Source organism: Falco naumanni, chromosome 1 (genome assembly GCF_017639655.2).
Source record: "Falco naumanni isolate bFalNau1 chromosome 1, bFalNau1.pat, whole genome shotgun sequence".
NCBI lineage: Eukaryota > Metazoa > Chordata > Aves > Falconiformes > Falconidae > Falco > Falco naumanni.
Genome location: NC_054054.1, coordinates 73502361 through 73522598, shown reverse-complemented (window position 1 = coordinate 73522598; position 20238 = coordinate 73502361). Strand labels below are relative to the sequence as shown.

Here is a 20238-nt window from a genome sequence, read left to right as displayed (position 1 = left end):
CAACAAGCTACGTAGGGACATACCAGATGTTGCAGTGATTTTAGCTATTAAAAAAAAACAACTGTTAACCATGTACAATATTTAAAATAGGCCTATTTTGATGTGTTGCCTATTATACAGATACACAAACACTTTTTGGAGGCCTCAGTTACAAGTGGCAGAGCTTTCTGTGTATAATTTGTCTAAATAATTTGTCTAATAAAATTGTTTTCTAAACTTGTGTTTCCTCCTGTTTAATCGCTGAGTGCTGTGGGATTTTTGGTCCGTGGCAGGGCATCCAATTGAGAATATTTTAATGTTTTTGCCACACCATTATTGAAGGGGATTTAGCCCACAGAGGTGGGATAACCTCACCAGGCTGCTGTGAGTCAGCTCAGTGTAGAGCATCCACAAAAATCACCAAGATTTACCACGTTTATCAAGGTCAAGCTTAGATTTCAGAAAATGTATACAGACAGCATTTTGGAGAACAAATTTAGAGTTCATTGGCACTGACATGTACAAGACATAATTTGTAGAAATGCTGCATCCCACCTGCATCCTTTTTAGCGTAATCTAGGAACTCTCTTGGAACATGGTCATTAGTGTTACAGAATCACATTCTGCCATCTTTATTTGCTCAGAAGTTAGTTTGCTTTGATACTGGACATACACTGCATTTAGATTTGACAAGAATTTTAGTGTGAGAGAATTTAGCCCATATTTCATTATGGCCTTCTCAATCCTTAAGTTTCATTAACATGTTAAATTCAATGGCCTAGTCATTAGTAAATCATGCAGAATGTACTGCAGTAACATCAGCCATTCAAAGTTTGTCTGCTGGCTTTTTACATTCAGTATATTTAATTCATTTAATCATAGTTTTGACCTCTTACAATTTTCTATTCAGCTTAGCAGGCATTCAGGGGATTTCATTTTGTAGTTTCAAAAATACACTGGAAGGAGTCCTGATTTCATTATTACATTAAAAAAAAAAATAACTAGATCCAGATAACATAAAAATTTAAAGGAAATTAAATTATTGAAAGTAATTTGAGGTTAAAATGTAAAGGTACCTACACACTAATGCCAACAGACTCGTACATCAGTGGGCACTAAATGCCTAGGAATAGGATGCTAGAATCTTTTATAATCAGGCTACTATTATTATTTCATAAAAATTAGCCAAGGGATGAGCTCTACTTATTTTCTCTGAGGCCAAACTATGGCAGACTGAGGCACCAGCCCTACAAGCCCTCATGCACATTACAGTGTCTAGTAGGGGTTCCCTTAGCCACAAAGATTCTTCCATGATCAGGGTCCCAGTTTTAGGCTATTCCTTGTCCGTAAACATGACCTCTTGGAAAGTGCTGTCCTGTTGACATCATAAGTCATTCACTTTAACATAGGCATTGTCCCTGTCACTTACACTCAACAGACACCCTCTCTAGAACTAGGTAGTTTTACAGATGCTATATATGTACTCTCTATAACACACTACATTAAGAAGACGTGGATACTTCTCCCCTCTTTCCTTAAAGAAAAATCCAGTGAACTAATAGTGTTAAAGGCTGTGAAGTGCACCTGCTGCCATAGCTCCACCGGAAATACAAGCCAGCTGTATATAAAGATGAGTTGTTCGCATGGCGATTCCAGTCTTACAACCATTTTGACATATACAAACAAAAAGCAAGCAGTGGAAGAAAACATATTTCTCTGATTTCAAAGAATCACTTAGTAAGAAGTTTGTGTTGACCAACAGTGAAATACCCAGAGACAAAAAATAGTCCCGCCACGCCAATCAAGTGAGTGATTATAGCTGTCACTGACTCAGCCGCAGCATGACCAGAGCCAAAGTCTCCTGGGTTTCCCTCCTGTCTTCACAAAACAAAATGCTAGTATCGTTTCCCTAAATAGATCAGACTTTTTGGAAGTATAGGGCGCTATGAAGTGCTAAGAATGTAAAGCTGCCTTTCTGTGAACACTTACTGTATGGTGTGCTGGAGGTTAATACCACAGATAAGTTTAATTTCTCATATCTGCACAAAGGTGATGACACGAAAAGTAAACCAGCTTCCTGTGTGCATGCTCATGGATGTAGCTAATGAAAAAATACAGTCTCCAAAACAACAAAGTCATGATACCAACACATCCTTGCTTTATCCATTTCTCTCTCACTCCTGGTATCTGTTTCCTCTTCACTCTGCGGAGCTGTTTTGAAATAAAAGTAAAATCAAGTATCTACCCCTAAGTATGAGTCACAGACAAAGTTTTTGATAAACACTGGGACATGAACACACGCGTCCACATGTCACATCAAGGCCAGTGGTCGACTGTGAATGCATCATCACAACCTATCGGCTTGTCGTGTCTCATCCAAGGTGTCATTTGTGAGGACAGAAACAGAAGCCTCCAGAGGAAGTTCAGTGCAGGTGAAATGATTCACAGCCCAACGAACTCCTAACCAAAATACTGTACCAATGCCCCCAAAATTACAGGAGCCATGAATTTCATGAAAAAAAATATTACCTTTCAAGAAGTATAGTTATAAAAATAGATTTACTGTCTGTCAAGACTTACAAAACCTGCCCCCTTCCCTCCCATTCATCACAGTGGTGTGATGCTCTGCATGTACTACAGAATTTATTTCTATAACATTCATCAGAAGAAAAGAAAATATTACAGCCAGAAAACTGAACTGTCAAGTCAGGTCACACAGGAAATTTGAGGCAGAAGCAAGAATTCAGTGTCTCAGAACCAGTTCCTTGCTGTAAAGGGGAAAATAAATCTTTCCTCCCTGAATAGTCTGATGGTACTGGGGCAAGAGAGAGGCCAGCAGGGAGTCAAGGAGAGGGCTGCACCACCTGGGTGGGTTGGCGGTGGGAAGAGGCAATGGTTGTCTTGTTCGCAGGCCAGAAACACATTCACCACTGGCTCCTTCTGCCTCACTGCTCATTTCAGACCAGTTTTTCACCCCTTTAAAAACAGCACAGAGGCTGTTAGGTACATTTCTGAAGCTCATAAACAGGGCTACAGAGGCAAATATGTAGGTCACACATTTCTCCCTAGCTCCCACCAGAAGTGGTATGTGAGCCCACCAGCAGCTGGGGAGTGCCACATATTGGGGCAGGAGACCTTTGTAGGCCAGGTTAGCTTTCCACAACAGGGAGCTCTCCCTAGAGGTGCTGGTTGTGCTGCCCAAAGCAAGGCATACGTGAACAGGTGCAGTGACCATATGAGCTCTGGTACAAATGGCTGGGATCAATAACATCCATACCGGTAGAAAAAGCAAGCTACCTGGCCCAGCAAGCACAGGACATCCCTGCACCATAACATGATAGTTCAGTGCTCCTGTAGCTAATTATTCCTACCAGCACTAGTAAGGCCAACCTTTTTTTCAATGCAGAATATTTTTTTCTCCTTTTTACAAAAAAATGCTTGTGTCCCATTCCTTGTTCCAAGCAGGCGATGCACCAACATGAGATAAGGGACTACTGCAGAGTGCCAAAACCAAATTTAACTGCAGCTTTACTTGCAAATCCAGCTATCATCCATTATAAGACCGGCAAACCCATCAACTAATAAAAGGGGGGTGGGTGGGTGTGGGTGTGTGTGTGCACACATGCATGTCTGCATGAGGCAGTCACTGAGGTCCTCAAGTAAGCACACAGCTGCAGGTGCTTCCCTAGATTGCTATCCTGGCCCATGCCACAGCTGCTGCAGCAGCCACCTCACAGGGTGTGGAAACTGGCAGCTCTAGTACAGCCTCTGCCTAGTGTAACATTCAGGTTTGCTTTTGCAGCCCCGTAAGTACCTTGCGTTGCAGCCCACTAGGTGCATGCTCTGAGAAAAGGGAAAGTGAGAAAGCAAAGGGGTGGTTATTTCGGGGCAAAGATGTCCCACACACATGATTCAAGGGTTCATACCTGGTGGCTCACTGGGACAGCCAAGCTTTGCCTGGCCTTCCCCTCCCTGCAGGGCTGTGGCTGCATCATTGCTATGCAAGGAGCAGTATCCCAGTCTCCCACAATGGTACATTACATGTACATATAGGTACATGTACATATAGATGAGGCATCACCGGGAAAATGTAGCAAGCCAGGGAAAGCAGTCCTTTCCTTTTCAGCAGCCCCTTCTAACTACGCAGCTTTCCTGTTAGCTCTCTGTGTACAGGATGTGTCATCAACTGGATCAAAGCCCCAGCTGCAAACATCTGTGGGAACCAGCCTCATGAATGGAAATATTATATCCTCCTTCTACATATAGGAGATTGCCCCACCTTAATCTAACTTTTGTTGTCACTCAAAGAAGGGCTCAGAGGTGTCACCCCTTACTCAACTGCAGAAGGACCCTCCTTTCCCACTCAGCCCAGCCACAGGTGGCCAGAAGATGCTGCAGCAAGCATTTTGCCTGGGAGGCTGGTGTGAAGGTGGTAAGTGTTATATGACTTCTAGAAATTAAAAAGCATAGTTGGGGGTGGGGAACACACACCTCTTCATGGGTTGTTTGTGTTCTATTTGCCTTACTCTGCCGGTCTAGCTCATGTCCCTGTCAAGTGCCAGGAAAGAAAAAAAAAAGGGAGGGGGGGGAGTGGGCAGCTCTGGGAGTGCATTGTAGCCCTGCCACCACGGGTAAGCTCCCTTTTCTCCCCCACTGGCCAGGGACATGCTTCTTCACACACACAGTGGGGAGGTCTTGTCTGGTTTTGAATATTCCCTGTATATGAATATTCACTGTGGACCACAGTACGAGTAATCACAGCTGACCCATGTTGTTGCTAATTAATTCTTTTGCTTACACTCGGGGGAACAAGAGAGAGAAAGCAAATACTGTGAACAAAGCTAATAATGTGGTTACTTGCTACTCCTAGTATCTTGACACATTTTTAAGGACAAGTCTCTGCAGCATGACAGTGAACACAGCGAGAAATTGATGTAGTGTAACAGAAAAGCATGTTGCTTTATAAAATAGTGCTCAGGCAACGCCGGAATGGTTTGTCTTGCTCTAACTTTCACAGACCTTTCTAAATAATATCTGCTGTTGCTTGAATCAGGTTTATATCTCTGCAGGTTTAGGAGACTGCAGGTGATGAAGTTTTCTCCCTCTGCCCTGACAAAACAGAATGCCTTAAAACACTTTATATGGTTAAAAAAACCCCGTCCTGTTAAGACTATCTGTATGTATAGACTGTATCTGTATATAGGATTATCGGGTATAGCTGACACGGGACACGAGGAGCTTTGTGTTTCCTGCATCAGGCTGAAAGGTGGAAGCAGGGCTGGTACACCTGGAAACCTGACTTTTGAAAGACACATTCATTGTCTTCAAGAAATATCACTGTGATCTGCCCTTTGAAGGTCTTGCCGCATCACCTGACCAAGGTAGGCCTAGCTGCCTCGTACCAGTTGCCCGAAGAGGGAAAGCGCACTGCCATAAATACTTGTAAAACATTGATTCTGTAAATATTGACAAATCTTTCCTTGCAGAACTGGCAGCCGGCAGGTGCCTGCGAGCAGCAGGGAGGGGTGCCTGTGCCCGTGGCCATGCCCTCCCTGCAGGCCCGGCTGGCACCCACCGCCGGCCCGGCCCCGCGCGGCCTCGGGCGCGCCCCGCCGCCGGTAAGGGCCTGGCACCGGTGGCCCGGGGCTGGGGCGTGCCGAGGGCTCCCAGCTGCGCCCGGCCGGCAGCATGGGCGTCCCGCGGGCCATGGGGACGAGGGGACTGTCCCCACTAGGCCATGCTGCCGCTTCTCCTCATCGGCTTTGCACGCTGCCCGGGAGCAAGCCCGGGCCCGAGGAGTTACCCTTTCCGTAGAGGGGCTGTTGCCCCCCCGGGGGCAGGGGCTCAACAAGCGCTCGGCCCGCCCTTACCCCGGCTGAGCGGGGCAGGCGGGGAAACGCGGCGGTGAGGGACCGGGACCGATGGTTGCTGCGGCTGGGACCGGCAGCCCTGCCCGCCGTGCCCTGCCCGCCGTGCCCGGGTGGTGGCGCTGCGGCACCGCCTCCGGCTGCCGAGCCGCGGCGGCGGCGCTGGGGCTGCGGGGCGGGCGGCCGGGGCCCTGGCGGCGGGGGCGGCCGCGGGGGGGGGGCGCCTGGTCCTCGCGGAGCGCCGCGGGGGCGCCGGTGGCGGCTTTTCGGCCGCAGCCGCCGGGCGCTCGCTGTGCACCCCCCGTCCCTGTTTGGGGGGGCAGCCGTTGGAGGGGGCCGCCTTTGGACGGGGGCAGCCGCTGGGGAGGACAATGTTGGGGGGCAGCCGTTCGAAGTGGGGAGTCGTTGGGGGGGGCAGCCGTTGGTCGGGAGGCAGCCGCTGGGGGGGTCAACGTTGGGGGGCAGTCGTTGGGGGGGGGGAGCCGTTGGCGGGCGGCAGCCGCTGGGGTGGGCAACGTTGGGGGGCAGCCGCTGGGGGGGCGCGGAGCCGTGCGCGGCCGCGGTGGTCCCGCGGCGGCCGGGGGAGCCCCATTTCCCGGGAGACGGGGCGGGCCGCGCCGCTATGCCGCCGGGATAATGGCGGGGGCCAGCGCTGTGTCACCTCTTGTGTGCGCTTTGCAAAGAGGAGCCCGGGCGTGGCGAATGGGACACAGACCGCCATTGTGCCGGCGACACTTTAATCACCCACACCTACAATATTCAACCTGTTGCCGGCAGAGGGGCAGCCCCGGGGCGCACACCCCACCCGAGGGGCGCGGGGGGAGGACGGGGCCGGGCCGGTGGGCTTCGCTGCCATCTCATGAGGGCGAGGCTTTGCGGGGGGGAAGTGGCTTTGGTTGCATGGCCTGGGCTCTGCGAGCCCCGCTGGCAAATGGTGGCCACCAAAGCGGGTGGACCGAGCCGGGGAGAGCCGTCTGTCCGGGAGAGGTAGGAGAGAAGTGCCCGTGTGCCCATCCCCGCAGGCTGTGGCAGGGCACGGAGGGACCCACGGGGACACCAGGCTTCGTTCAGCAAAGCAGCTCTTGGTGCATGTTGCTTGCGCGCTGCCTTCCCAGCAAGACGTTGTCTTCTGCTGCTCTTGCTGGGATGCGAGTGCGCCCAGGGATGCGAGTGTGGGCTGGGATGTGAGTGTGCGCTGGGATGCAAGTGCGCCCTGGGATGCGAGTGTGCGCTGGGATGTGAGTGTGCGCTGGGATGCAAGTGCGCCCAGGGACGTGAGTGCGCCCTGGGATGCGAGTGTGCGCTGGGATGTGAGTGCGCCCTGGGATGTGAGTGTGCCCAGGGACGCGAGTGCGCCCAGGGACGTGAGTGCGCCCAGGGATGTGAGTGCGCCCTGGGATGCTAGTGTGCGCTGGGATGCTAGTGTGCGCTGGGATGCGAGTACGCGCTGGGATGTGAGTACGCGCAGGCCTGCAGCGAAAATAACTTCTAGTGGTGTGGGTGCAATGAAGCTAGAGGTGGGGGGTTGTGCTCATAAAGGAGGCAGGGTGGGATGGAGGTTATTCCTGCCATCCCTCCCTCCCAAGCCGGAGCCATTTGTGTTCTGCCGCTGAACACTTGTGTGACCCAGGCAGGGGATGTGACACAGACTGTGGGAGCTGTACACCCAGGCTAGTGAAAACCCGAGGTTCCTGGTGAAAGCTTTCAAGTGCCTGGCCTCAGCCGGCCATCGGCTGTGTGCCTAGCGTCGCCTTCTGCCTCAACGTAGCTCTTGCACACTGCAGATGAACATTAGGCTGTGGAAATTCCTCTGTAAGAGTTCAAAACGTCCCTCTTGCCTGGAAAACAGGAATGCTTCCAAACTTGCAAGTATCCCTGAAGCTCTGGAGCAATCAGATCTGCAGCTCAAGGGTATGCCAGGGGTGCAGATCTTGCCACAGGCAGTATTTTGCAAGCCTACTGCCACAGAAGAGCTGCTTCCCAAGAGCTACAGGCCTGCAGCTGAGCACCGCTGTCTCTGAACACAACCGATGAGGACACCTATCCAGGCCTCTTAAAATGCTTAATTTTTGTCATACGCAGGATTTGTTTGAGGGTATTTTTAAATCTTTCGGTGCTGGGAAATGTATTTGTATCTTAACCCCATGTAGGGAAAAAATTAACAAAAAGAGAGATAAAAGGGATGGTTCTACTTTTTTAACAAGTCTACAAATTCTTAAGACATCCTCATTTATGAGGTAGTAGACCAGAGGAATATGTCTTCAGAGGGGGTTGTTTTCACAGACTTTCACAGGGGTAGTGTCTGAAAGTTGTGTTGGTGCTGTTGTGTTGGACATTGATTGTTCCTAGAAGCCCCTGTGCTCTTTGCTGTCAGGGATTAAACAAGAGGATTTCCTGTGGATGGCATGGTAGTATTTTTTCTTGGCTGGCAAGTGTTTCTTTTGTGCAGAAATGCTCTCTGCTCGGGAGGACTGATGTGAGGTGCTAATCAGCACCAGCTTGGGTCCATTTGCTTGCTTTTCTCCTCTTAGAGAGACCACTGTTCTCTGCATTACTTTGGCTTCTGTGACTGTAAATATTTACTCTTTGTATTTTAGAGACCAGCTCTTCTCAGGAGAGACCTGCAAAGGTTCCGATTTCAGGCTGGTATTTCCACTACTAAGAAACTTCCTTCAGGCATAGGCTGCCTGATTGCCAAGAGCTTTGTGTGTGGTGGGTGGAAGAACACCATATCGAAGGCCCAGCACGACTGAAGCAACCCCCACCACACTCCCAGGTTACTGCTCTGGCAATGCTGTTCTTGAGAGGCAATGCAGACTGTGTAAAATGTCAGATTTTTCCTTTTTTCCTCTTCCTTACATGTCAACATTATTTTTTCCCACTTGTCCACTGAAATATGTTACTACTGTGCCACAGAGAGTCTGCAAGCTAAATTTTTAGTTTATACTTCAAGCCTATGATTAGAATCTTTTCCCAGAGCAAACCTTTATAACTATACTCTGTGCAGTGGCTAAAGGGACAGTGAAAGAGGAAATGCTGTGGTGACCAGTTAAAAAAAAAAAATAAATTAGTACCAGCAATTCTGTGTGCCTAGAAATCTGGAGTACTTACACTCCTTGCTCTCTTGTGCAAGATACATTGAGGTGGAGGTAACGAGGTGATTTGAAGGGAATATATTGTCTCTGTGGATGGGTGATGACTGGATGGTTGGATGTTAATTCTCCAATCTTAAAGCAGATGAAGTGTTGTTCTTATGCTGTAAAACTGTTGACACTGCTCATTTTCTTGGTTAAGTGATTTATGTCAGTAACATGTATGAAGTAACAGCCTAATGAAAGCATGTTAGACAACACTTGTTTTTAAAGCACTTTCTAACATGCAGCATCTTAAGCAGGGACAGTTCTTAGTGTTTTGTTGTGGCTCATTTCAGGAGTGGCTGAAGTGGTGGACCTGTGGGTGGTGCATGTGAGCACACACAGGCCCAGCAGAATTGTTCCTGCTGCAAAGGGCGAACAAACTACACCTGGAATAACTTGGTGTCAAAGACATGAGGAGCTCCAGGATGGGAAGGTATAAAGCCTCTGACACAAACAGATCCCTTGGGTTTAATACTAGTGTTTCCATTGCACTGAAGCAGTCTTGCACTGCAAGGAAAAGCTTCCAGTTCTGTGCAGTGTATATTTTTAACTCATTAACTCTTCTTACTCCTAGAGCTTAGCTCTGGGGTGTACTTGGTAATGCAGACCCTAATCCAAAAGCTGCCTGTCTAAGCTATTGTGAACTCTCTGGGTTACAGTTCCTGTCAGAAGCAGTAACCAAACAAATGCAGGCCTCTGCACCTCTGTGGACAGATTTTCCAAGCTTAGGAGAGGAGAAAACCGCTTGCTGCCTTCCAGACCAGGTCCTCTAACCGTCTGGGGCCATGGCAGTACTTATCAGACCATGGGAACAGCCCTGCAAACCCCTGCATAGTGGTCCTTACGGTTTTGTTTTGTTCTTTTGGAGACCTGTTGTTGAAAGTGTTCCACATCTGAGAAGCTCCTCAATTTTCCAAGACTTCGGTGAGACTGAAGGCATTTAGCAGTTTTAGTGGAAATTCCTTGCTAAGCTGAGTGTAAAAACAAGAAAGTGTTTAAAACTGACTGAAGGAAAACTGTTATTGTTAGTGATGCTTCCTTGAATATGAAGCTTTTCATTTTTAAAATATGAGCGTAAGTTAAATTCTCAGGAACAGTTATAGCCATTTAAACAAAAAGCACCAAGTGTATGTAGGTATAAATTCTATAGATAAAATTTCCAAATATATTACAAAGCTGAATTCATTATGCTTTACAATGACCCCAGGAGGCAGGCAAGTATTGTTACAGCAATGCTTTGCATTTCTCTTGGAGGCAGTGGGAGTAGTTGCGCTAGAATTAACTGTACACAACAAAAAGTGTCTGCAGGGTTAGCCCCAGAGCATAGGTCTGCAGTAGATCTTTACAGGAGTAAATGCCACCAGGCAATTTAAGAGTCAAAGCAAATGACATCAGGTAATTGTAACGATCCGCCCATGAAGATCGCTCTGCAGAAATGAGGGCACATGTGCTTCAGCAGCAGCGTGGTCCTTATTATTCACAAGTGGAAAGGGGCAGGTTTCACGAATGCTGGAGTCCATAGTGATGTCCCAAGGTACCTGGGCTTTTGCATTCCTTGCAGTCATCATGTCTATTGTGTATTTAAAACACATTTGACAGTAAAGCATCGGGCACGGATCACAGGAGGAGTCAAAGACAGACTTGCTGCTGGACTCTCCTCTGCTTTAAGCTCACTTGATCTGAATAATGTAAATACAAATGCTTCCTTTGAATGAATATTCTGATGATGCAGTCGATGACACTAACGATTATTAGACTGTGCATTGTCTTTCTGTGTTGTAGCTCAATGTAGTAGCTTCTAGATAGGGTTTGCCATTCCAGGTGGGGAGGAATTGCCCCTCCCTACTGCTGCTGGAGGCCTGGGCAGGTTGCCCTTGGGATTCAGCAAGGATTACCTGACCTCGGTAAGCGACACTCACAACTTTGTCTCTGTCCACGTGTGTGTTTAACTGCCTGAAGCCCAGATCACAGGCCAGGGGAGAAACAGAGAGAGTTCCCCCTTGGTTTTCTGAAGGAAGGGAGGGAACAGGAGAACATGTGCAGAAAGTGGGGCAAGGGAAGAGAAGGAATAAAATCCTTCCTAAGCGGTGGTGATGCCTGAAGAGCAGCCAGCTGATCTTGAAATGGGATTGAATGAGCAATTAGACTATTCAGTACAATTAAGTTGAGGGCTGACCCATGTGCTTTGTGTGCTTTGAAAATGTCTCTGGCTGTAATGATAGAGGAGGCTTTTTGCAAGTCTGTTCTCCCCCTCTTTTGTAACCCGTTTTTCTGTAACACTAATATGTGCCTGACTCCAAGTTGCTGCCTCGGCCCTTAACTGGGGGCGGGGGGCAGTGGGGGAATGGAAGACCGAGGGGAAATCTGCATAAAGATAGAGGGATAAGTTCAGTTTGTTTTCCTCTGAAAGCTTTGACACTTTCTTAGAGAGCAGATTCATTTTCAAGGCTTCCTACATTCCTGCTATTGTACAGTAAGTGTTTCAGACCGGTGTGCCTGTGTTTCCGACTCCCGTGAAGTTCCCTTTGCGGCAGGGCGTGCCTCGAACCGCTTCAAAAGAACCAACTTCTACAAAAGAAAAAAAGAAACTCAAGTAGGCTTGAACATACAAAGAGAGGGAGAAAGGGAAGAGAAAAGGGTCAGGCAGTGTTGAATACAAAATGAGTTCAGCCAGCCCCAGGAGTTCTTCATCACTTACATTTATCTTACTCTGGGAGAGCAGAGCTAAACCCAGCACTGACATAAACCACCCTTTGCCTTTGACTCTGAGTGCATGTGTGTGCACAGTAGATATGGGCATACACAGAGCAGTGGGTTTCAATGAAATATTTCTGCCCCCCCACCCCGCCCCGTGTTTGTTGGTGGGGAAAAAGGCTTTTTGTGCATGCCCTTTCAAAGGCAAACTATCGAGTGAGTCTCAAATGCCTCTAGTTTCAAAGCGCGTGCTCACAAAACACGTGCTTGAAAAATAAGCAGCTGGTAGTGTTTCTCAGCCGAGCTGACCATCCGAGGAACGTGCCAGGGTGTTAGGCTGATCTCCCCTGTGCTCCATAAAATCACTGTGGACCCGCTAAGGGAAGCATCCTGGCACCTGCTGTGAGCCCTGGTCCTGCCAGAAATGCGGGGTACCCAGAAGCCAGGGCCCCTTCCGGGCACCAGCCACCGCACATCGGCATGGGATGCTAATGGGACGCCGCTCCCCTCCGTGCCCATGGTCCTGGCCAGGCAGCTGTGGAAAGCGGGTGGCTTGTGGGCTGGAGGACTGGGCCTGCTGTCAGGGAACAACAGCCCCGTGGCCCGCCGGCTGGGAGTGAGGTGTCTAAAGACTTCAGCGCCACGTGGTCATCGCTCATCGTTCTCCCTGTGCCTGCGAGCTTGCTAGGCTTCTGGAAACTTGTGTCGGTGGCTACTGCTCGGCAAAGCTCCTGCTCGTCTCCAGGCTTTGGCCCATGATCCTTGCACGGAGCAGCTCGTAGCTAGTGTCCAGCACTCCAATTAGGAACGTGGGGGCTTAACCCTGGCAGGAGCACAACCAGACTCCTCGCAAAGCAAGCCGGTGCCACCGGGACCTGGTGAGGGAACATGCACCAGTGCCTGGGGATGAAAAGAAAAGCCGAAGGGGCGGTGGGTATTTAGCTGGCAAACGGTACTGCTCAGCAGAGGGGAGAAAGGATTTTATTTTTAAAATTATATAAGCATCTGTGTGTGCGCAGTAATAAGATAGAAACTTACAAAAGTCACTGCTGGATACAAGTGGCCAGGCAACCCCATGAATAACGGACAGAAACAAAATAAACTTCCTCTCTTTTTCATCTTTCTCACCCAGTAAAAAGTTTTCATTCTGATCAGAAATTGACAACATGTTTAGGGAGGAAAAACGAATCCAGCAGCTTTGCCTTTGAAACATAATTGCAAAGCTGGAAAGAATAGCGCTGGCTTGCCTGGGTTTCTTTTTAAGGAAAACCCATCATCAGCGTCCTGTTTGCCCGACACATGCGGTTGTTTACGGAAGGTGGGCCCCGGGGCCCGCACCGCGCCCGCGGCTCGGCGGCCCCGCACTGCACCGAGGCTGCTCATTTCATGTCACCGCCGCGCGGCTCGGGGCCGCTGCGCTCCCTCCTTGGCCTGCGAGTTATTGAGGTTTGAAAAAACGTATCTACCTCATACTGTGCCCATCACTTTGTTCTCAACACGCCTATTCACATGAGTAAACCTCCACTTTTCCTCTGCGAGCGGGCGGTGGTGGCAGGAGGGGAGGCTGCTCGGAGGGAAGTCGGGATGCGCGCTCGGAGTCACCTCCCTCCCCGCCACCTGCGGGAGCTGCTGTCGGCCGGACAAAAGGCCGCGCTGGCGGGGGACCGGGACCTGCCGGCAGCGATGCCCATGTGCTGCCCCGGCCGCAGGCGCCGCCGCTTCCCCTCAGCGGGTACCGCGGGCCGCCCGCGCGTCCCGGGCGCTGACGGGCCCGGCCGAGGGCGCCCGCCCGGCACCTCCGCGGCCAAAGTCCCGCGGCGGCGTCCCGGGTCCGTACCGCCGGCTCGGGCAGCGTCGTCGCGCCCGATGCCAGCCAGCGAGCGCCGGACGGACTGGCAGCCACCGCCGCCGGGCGCGGCATGCAGGGCGCCGTGCCCGGCGGGGCGGGCGGTTACGGAACCCGGGGCCGGCCGGCGGCCCGGCGGGGCAGGAGGTGGATGTTCCCCCGGCGGGCGCGACGGAGTGTCCCCAGCGGCGGGGCCGGGCTCGGTGCCGACGGACGCCCGTGCCCGCTGTCGGCGGGGCCTGCCGCCGCTGTCAGGGCTCCCCCCCGGCACCGCCCCGCACCGCCGCGCGCGGGGTGGCCGCCAGGCGCGCGCCTGCCCGGACGGGGCGGGGCGGGACCGCGCGTGCCGCCGGCCCCGGCTCGCCCCCCCCCCGCCCCCCCCCCCCTCATCCTCGACCTCCGCTCCCCCGCGCCGCGCGCCGGGCGGGCCGCGCCCCGCGCGCCATTGGCTCCCCGCACGCGCCGGCCCCCGCGCGCGCGCCATTGGCCGCGCCGACACGCGACCGGCGCGAGTGGAGGGCGGGCGGCGGGAGGGGTGGGGCGCGAGGGAGGGAGGGGGGGAGCGGGGGGGGGGGACCCCGGCGCGTGCCGCTCCTTAAAGGGGGGCGCGGCGCCCGCCGACACCGGAGACGTCGGGCCGCCACGCGCGAGGCGGGCTGGCACGCCGCGAGCCGGCCCGGCCCTGCCCCCATGGGCGCGCGGCGCCCGCGCTAGAGCCATGAGCCTGCCGCGCGCCGCGTGGGCCGAGGGCGGCCGGGAGCCGGGGGGCGGCGGGGCCGGGGCCGGGGGCGGCGGGGCCGGAGGCGGGCGGCTGCGGCTTCGCCCCGGGCTGGCTGGGCGTGTGCTGCGCCGCGCGCCTGCCCGCCGCCTCGCCCCGCTACCTGCTGCCCGCCGAGGAGGAGGAGGCGGCGGAGGGCGGCGCGGCGCGGGGCGGCGGGAGCGGCCCCGGCGGGGCGCGGGGCGCGGCGGCGGGCGGCGGGCGGCCGCGGGGCGGCGGCGGCGGGCCCGGCCTGCGGGCGCAGGTGAGCGGCGTGCAGAAGCAGCGGCGGCTGGCGGCCAACGCGCGGGAGCGGCGGCGGATGCACGGGCTGAACCACGCCTTCGACCAGCTGCGCAATGTCATCCCCTCCTTCAACAACGACAAGAAGCTCTCCAAGTACGAGACGCTGCAGATGGCGCAGATCTACATCAGCGCCCTGGCCGAGCTGCTGCACAGCCCCGACGCACCCCCCGACGCCCCCGGCAAGGCCGAGCACCGCGGGGCTCCCTTCGAGCCGCCCTGCGCCGCCGGGGCCGGGCCGCCGCCGGGGCCGCCGCCGCCGCCGCCGCCGGGGCCGCCGAGAGCCTCGCCCCCCGGGCACGGCAGGACTCGCTTCCCCCAGCCGCCGGCCGCGGGGGGCTACGCGGTGCAGCTAGACCCCCTGCACTTCCCAGCCTTCGCGGAGGGCGCCCTGATGGGACAGAGAGCCCCTTCCCCCGCCCTCCTCATGCCGCAGCCCGGGCAGCCGCCGCAGGAGAGGAGCAAAACGTCGCCCCGGTCCCACAGGAGCGACGGGGAGTTCTCGCCCCGTTCCCACTACAGCGACTCGGACGAGGCCAGCTAGGGCGGGGGCGCCGTCCCCAGCACCCCCGGGGCCGCGGCCGCCCCTCGGAGCACGGACTCCGCCGCGGGGTGACCAGGCGGCCGCGGTGCCGTCTCGGATGGCATCGGCTCCTCTCGGTCGCCCCGCAATCCGCCCCCTCTCTCTTCCCACCCCCGGCAGCTCCTGCGTTTGTCCAGGGGAACGGCTGTTAGCGAATGACTCTACCCGCCCCATCTGTCAGGGTTGCTTGGGGTTTTGTTTTTGTTTTTTCTTCTCCATCTTTAGTTACCACTTTAAAAGTTTATTTTGCCTAGAAGTCGTTGCCGTTCCCTCCTGCCAATACGCCACCTTGCAGCGCGGAGCCTGGCTTGCGCCGCCGGCGAGCAGGTGATGCACCAGGAGAAAGTCTGGCCCCGCTGCTGCTGCTGCTGCTGCTGTTACTGCTGCTGCTGCCCGGCGGGCGGGCGGGGGTCCCGCCGGCGCCCTCCCCACCCGGACGTCCACCCGCGCTGCCACCCGCGTCTTCCAGGACACTGCTGTCCTGGGCCGTATTGCTATGGAAACACACACACACACACACACACACACAGACACACACGAAGTAAATAACGCACCGACTTGTCCTGTGAATAGCGGAGAAAAGGTGGATTTTCCTTAGCGCACCATGTCGGCGTCTTTTGCGGGGGGAAACTTGGCGCAAGCACTTTATCAGCGGCTGGAGATGCGGTTTCAAGAGGAAAGCTACTAACTGCCAATTGGAGACCAATACTTAATTAAGCCACTTAATCCTAATGCTCTCGTAAAAACGAAAACAGTTTTGTCGTGTCAAACTTTTATGTCCGTTTTATTTTGCTTTTGTGGTAATAGGAAGCGTATTTATTATGGAGTGTTTGCTACTATTTCTGCTTCTCTTTTTTTTTTTTTTAAAAAAAGCTTTTCTACGACAAGAATCGTTTATTTTAATTCTAGCAAAGCCAGCTGCCATTGTTTTATGTATTTTAATTTTAACAATTTTTTTGAGATCAAATAAAAGTGGGGGAAAAATCCCAAAACAAAACAAAAATCAAACACAGCCTGAAATCGCGGTCGGGGTTTAGTTCTCCTCGCACGCCCCGGGCCGGGATGCTGTCAGCACCGGCGGCGGAGGATGAGCGGGACAGCCCGGGGAGGCCGGGCCGTGAGTGCCCCAGGGGGCGCGGGGCTGCGAATGGCCGGGATCGGGCCCCGCCGCCGTCCCGCCGTTCCCGGCTGAGCCGGGGGAATTGCGACAAGTGCGTGGTGCGGGGCTTCGCGCGGCTCGCGCCCGCCTGTCCCCGCACCACCGCTCCGGTCACATGGCTCCCTTCCCGCTCCCTTCTCTCCCCCCTCCCCTCGCCCCGGGTCGGGGGCGCGAGCGGGTCCCCCCCCCACAGCCTCAGGGGGAGCCGTAAGGCGTGCGGCGGGGGCCGGGAGCGGGCGGGGGAAGCCGACGGGGTTCTGGGGACACGCGAGCGGCGCGGCAGGTGGCCGGGGGAGCAGGATGCAGGATGGGGCCCCTGGGCTCAGGTTAAACCCGGGGGTGGGGGAGCGCTGATGCCCGGCCTGCCCGTGACACCAGACCCGGGGCTAAACCGGAGCCATGCCGGTGCCGGGGTCCCGCTGGGTTCAGCAGGTGACACCTGGGGAGGGGTGTGTGCCTAAAGGGCGATCAGTTAACCAGGCGCAGCCGGGACCGAGCGGCCCTCGCGGGAACGGAGCCTGTACGAGTGTCGCTTTCGCCTGCAGCAACAGGGCACCTGCCCCGCCGATAACCCCGGGCTGCCGCCCTGCCCTGCCCGCCGCAGCCCCGCGGTCACCTGCCCAGGCGGGCTACGGTCCAGCAAGGTGAAAAGTTCATGGCTGGGGGCACTTGCCTTCCTAAAAACCGCCGGGAATGGCGGGGTGGCTCACCTGCGCTTTACGGCATTTGTTTCTGGGCTTTGGGAGCCCGCCTCGCTTCCCAGGGAGCACGCGTGGGCTCCCGGCGCGGCAGTGATGCGCGGAGCAAAACACCGCCGGTTTGCGGGGGGAGCTGGGTGGGGGAACTGGGGGTGTCGCTTTGGTTATTTGTTGCGTTCGGGGTACGCGCCCGGCGCGGGCGACGCGGCTGCCGCCGTGGCCGGGGACAGCACCCCGCGGCGGGGACCCGGGGGTGCCGGCGGGGCGGCCGCCCGTTGGAGGGGTGCGGGACCCTCCCTCGGCCCCGCCGGCGGCCGCGGTCACGCAACGGGGTTGAAAAGCGCAGCCCGCAACGCTGCCGCTCCCGCGGACCCTTCCCCCGGCAGATGAGTGCACGGCGCAGTCGGTGCTCGCAGCTACGGCGCGGAGCCCGCTGTCTGAGCGTCTTTTTCTTTTTTTCTTTCTTTATGCTTTTTTTTTTTTTTTTGTGGGTTTTTTTTTGTTTGTTTTTGTTTTCAAACACGTCTTTGAAAGAGATACCCAGATGCATTTCCATTTTAAGGTTCAGCTATAGAGTTTGCATAACAACCGCTTGGCAGCCCCCCTCTCTTACACTCCGTTAACAAGCTGTAACGTATAGCTGCAGGTTGCTATAATCTCATTAATATTTTGGAAACTTGAATATTGAGTATTTCAGACTGCTCATTCCCCATATGCCAGGCCACTCCCGCTATGCTGGCTGGTTCCTTTCTCTCCATTATTAGCAATTAGCTCCTACCTTCCAAAGTCAGATCCAAGTATCCAAGATACTAGCAAAGGAATCAACTATGTGTTGCAAGCTAAGCATGCTTAATATCTCCCAAACAAACAAAGAGACAACATTTCTTTAAGTAATGAAGATGGATAAATCGCTTTATTGAGCTTGCGACAGTGTTTGTTTTGTACAGACTAGCGCAAAGTTTTTTAACAAGAGCGGGGACGCGCACCAGCCCCTGGAAGCAGTTTCGCCTCGTTTGCTTCGTGGGGTTTTATCATCTTAAACGGGCTTTTATTTGAAAAGGGCGAGTCAGAAGCGCACTACCCGAGCGTTAAATTTTGGCTGAACGCTAAATATCCTCCGGGGTGTGCAAAACGACTGCGGAAGGGGGGGGGGGGGGACGGGGGGGGGACGGGGGGCTGGGGGAGGTGGTCGCCTTTGTGCGAGGCGCACGGCGGCTCCGTTGCGTTTTGAGCCCCGGTCGCCGGATAAACGGCGGCCGCGGGCTCCAGTGCCGGGCTCTGCCCGCCCGTCCCGGCGGCGGGGTGCAGCTCGGGGATCTGGGGGGCCGGAGGGGGGCGAGGCGCGGCGTGGGGGTGGAGGATCCAGTTTGCAGCGCGACGGCCGGAGCGCAATGCTGCCTTGCAGCTCTCGAGCTGCTGTGGGCTCAACCTCTGGCCCCGCGGCGGGAGGAGGGAGGGACGGGGGAGAAAGGGTTAAACCCGGCGAGGGGAGACCAGAAAAGCGCAGGGACCACGGGGAGGGGGAAAGAGGGGGGGAGCTGGCCGTGGGGCCAGTGTTTCTTAATTAGAGCGGGACGGACAATGCGATGGGGCGGACAATGGGGGGGACAGGGGGGCTGGGGGGCGAAGAGGGGTGGGGGGGGTCTGGCCTGGCTCCCGGCCGCGGTGTGCCGTGTCTGGAGCGGAGCACGCGTTGTCAGCTGGTGAGCGCAGCGGCCTTTCAGGCGGCTCCCCAGGGAGCTGCGCGCCCGCGGTGATCTCCATCGTCACCCCCTCCCCTCCATCATCATCATCATCGGCCTCCTCCTCCTCGGCGGCCCCCCACCCCAGCCGAGCACAACAGCCAGCATTCAAGCCCCCTTCCCTCCCTCTCCTCGCACAACAGCAGCGCAGTGGCAGCCACGCCACCTCCCAGCAACCAGCAGCACGCGAGGGCACCGCCGGGGCACCTGAAAGAGTCAAAGCCAAAGAAAGGGAGACAAAGGAGGAGAAAAGGATACGCAGGAACGGCCCAGCGTGTCTGCTCCGATGGCGCGGGGAGGCAGGCGCCCGCAGAGGGACCGGCGAGCCCACGCGGAGGCCGGCATACACGGGAGCACGGCGTGCACACGCGTGGGAGCATGCACGGGCGTGCACACGCTCACGGGGGTCCGAGCCGCCGCAGCAGGAATGGGGACACGCAGTCACCCCCGCTTCTTGCCGTGCAGGAGCAGGGGGAAGCGCCCCGGCCCCTCTCCGCCCCACAGTCCCGGCCCCGCGTGGGGCACCTCCCGGCTTGGGCTCCGCTGTGCGCCCCCCACACACGTGGCCCCACCTCTGCCACTGTCACCCACGGGCACCGACCCCCGCACCCGGCAGGAGTCGTTCGTGGGTCCGGCCACCCGCCGTCGCATCTGCCCGGGACGTGCCTGTCCGGGAGAGCGGGGAGAGAAAAATGCAGGGAAAGGGGCGAGGGGGCGGCTTATGCGTGGGTGAGGCGGAGACCCTGCCGGCCCGGCGTGGCGAGCATCCCCTCCTTGGGCAGCCCAGCCCCGCAGCGTCCGGGCTGGGGCGAGGGGCCGCCGGCGCACCCCGGGGGCAGGAGGCAGGTCGTCCGGCGCTGGCCAAGTCCTTGCAACGCTGCAAGGGGCTGTGCCCGGGATCGGGGCGCACAGCCGACACCCTCCCGGGGCTGGGGTCTGACCCCAGGAAGCCATCTGCTGCCCTGCCGCCACCCCCCGTTTAACTTCAGGCCGTCTCTCCCCACGTCCCCTTTTCCCAGAGCCCCTGCGAGCCCCGGGGAGCTGCGGGAGCGCGGCCCCGCTGACGGCGCTGCCGCTGCCGCTGCCCTGCCTCCCTCGGCCCGGGCCATTTCCAGGCTGCCCCGGCGCGGGGAACACAGAGAGGCCTCTTCTGAAGTGCTATCAAATGGCACAGGATGCCTTTGGGAGCCCAGCCAAGGCGTGTCACAGGCGGTTGGAGCGGCGAGGCATTTAAGCGCTACAATGGGTGGGTTTCTGGCGTGTGCTTTTCTCCCTCCCCGCTCAGGACCGGCAGGAGGGAGAGGGCGTTTTTACCGAGCTGCCACAGGGATGGGTGCGACACCCCCGCACCCCAGCTCGGTGCCGCCACCGGGCGCTTCCCCGCCGAGCGCCGAGCGGAGCGGCCGCCTCTGCCCCGTCCCGCAGCCGGGCGCGGGGAGCGCTCGTCTCCTCCGCCGCTCCCCGCAGCTTTTC

General features: G+C 56.0%; 1 protein-coding gene across 1 annotated transcript; it reads left to right on the top strand.

Annotated features, from left to right (window-relative positions):
• Positions 1-14168: 14168 nt before the first annotated feature.
• On the top strand, positions 14169-16004 carry ATOH1 (atonal bHLH transcription factor 1). The gene is given in 2 exon segments (XM_040582395.1): positions 14169-14304; positions 14306-16004. Coding segments are annotated over 2 exon segments (885 nt in total). The 5' UTR covers positions 14169-14241; the 3' UTR covers positions 15128-16004.
• The last annotated feature ends 4234 nt before the right edge of the window (positions 16005-20238 follow it).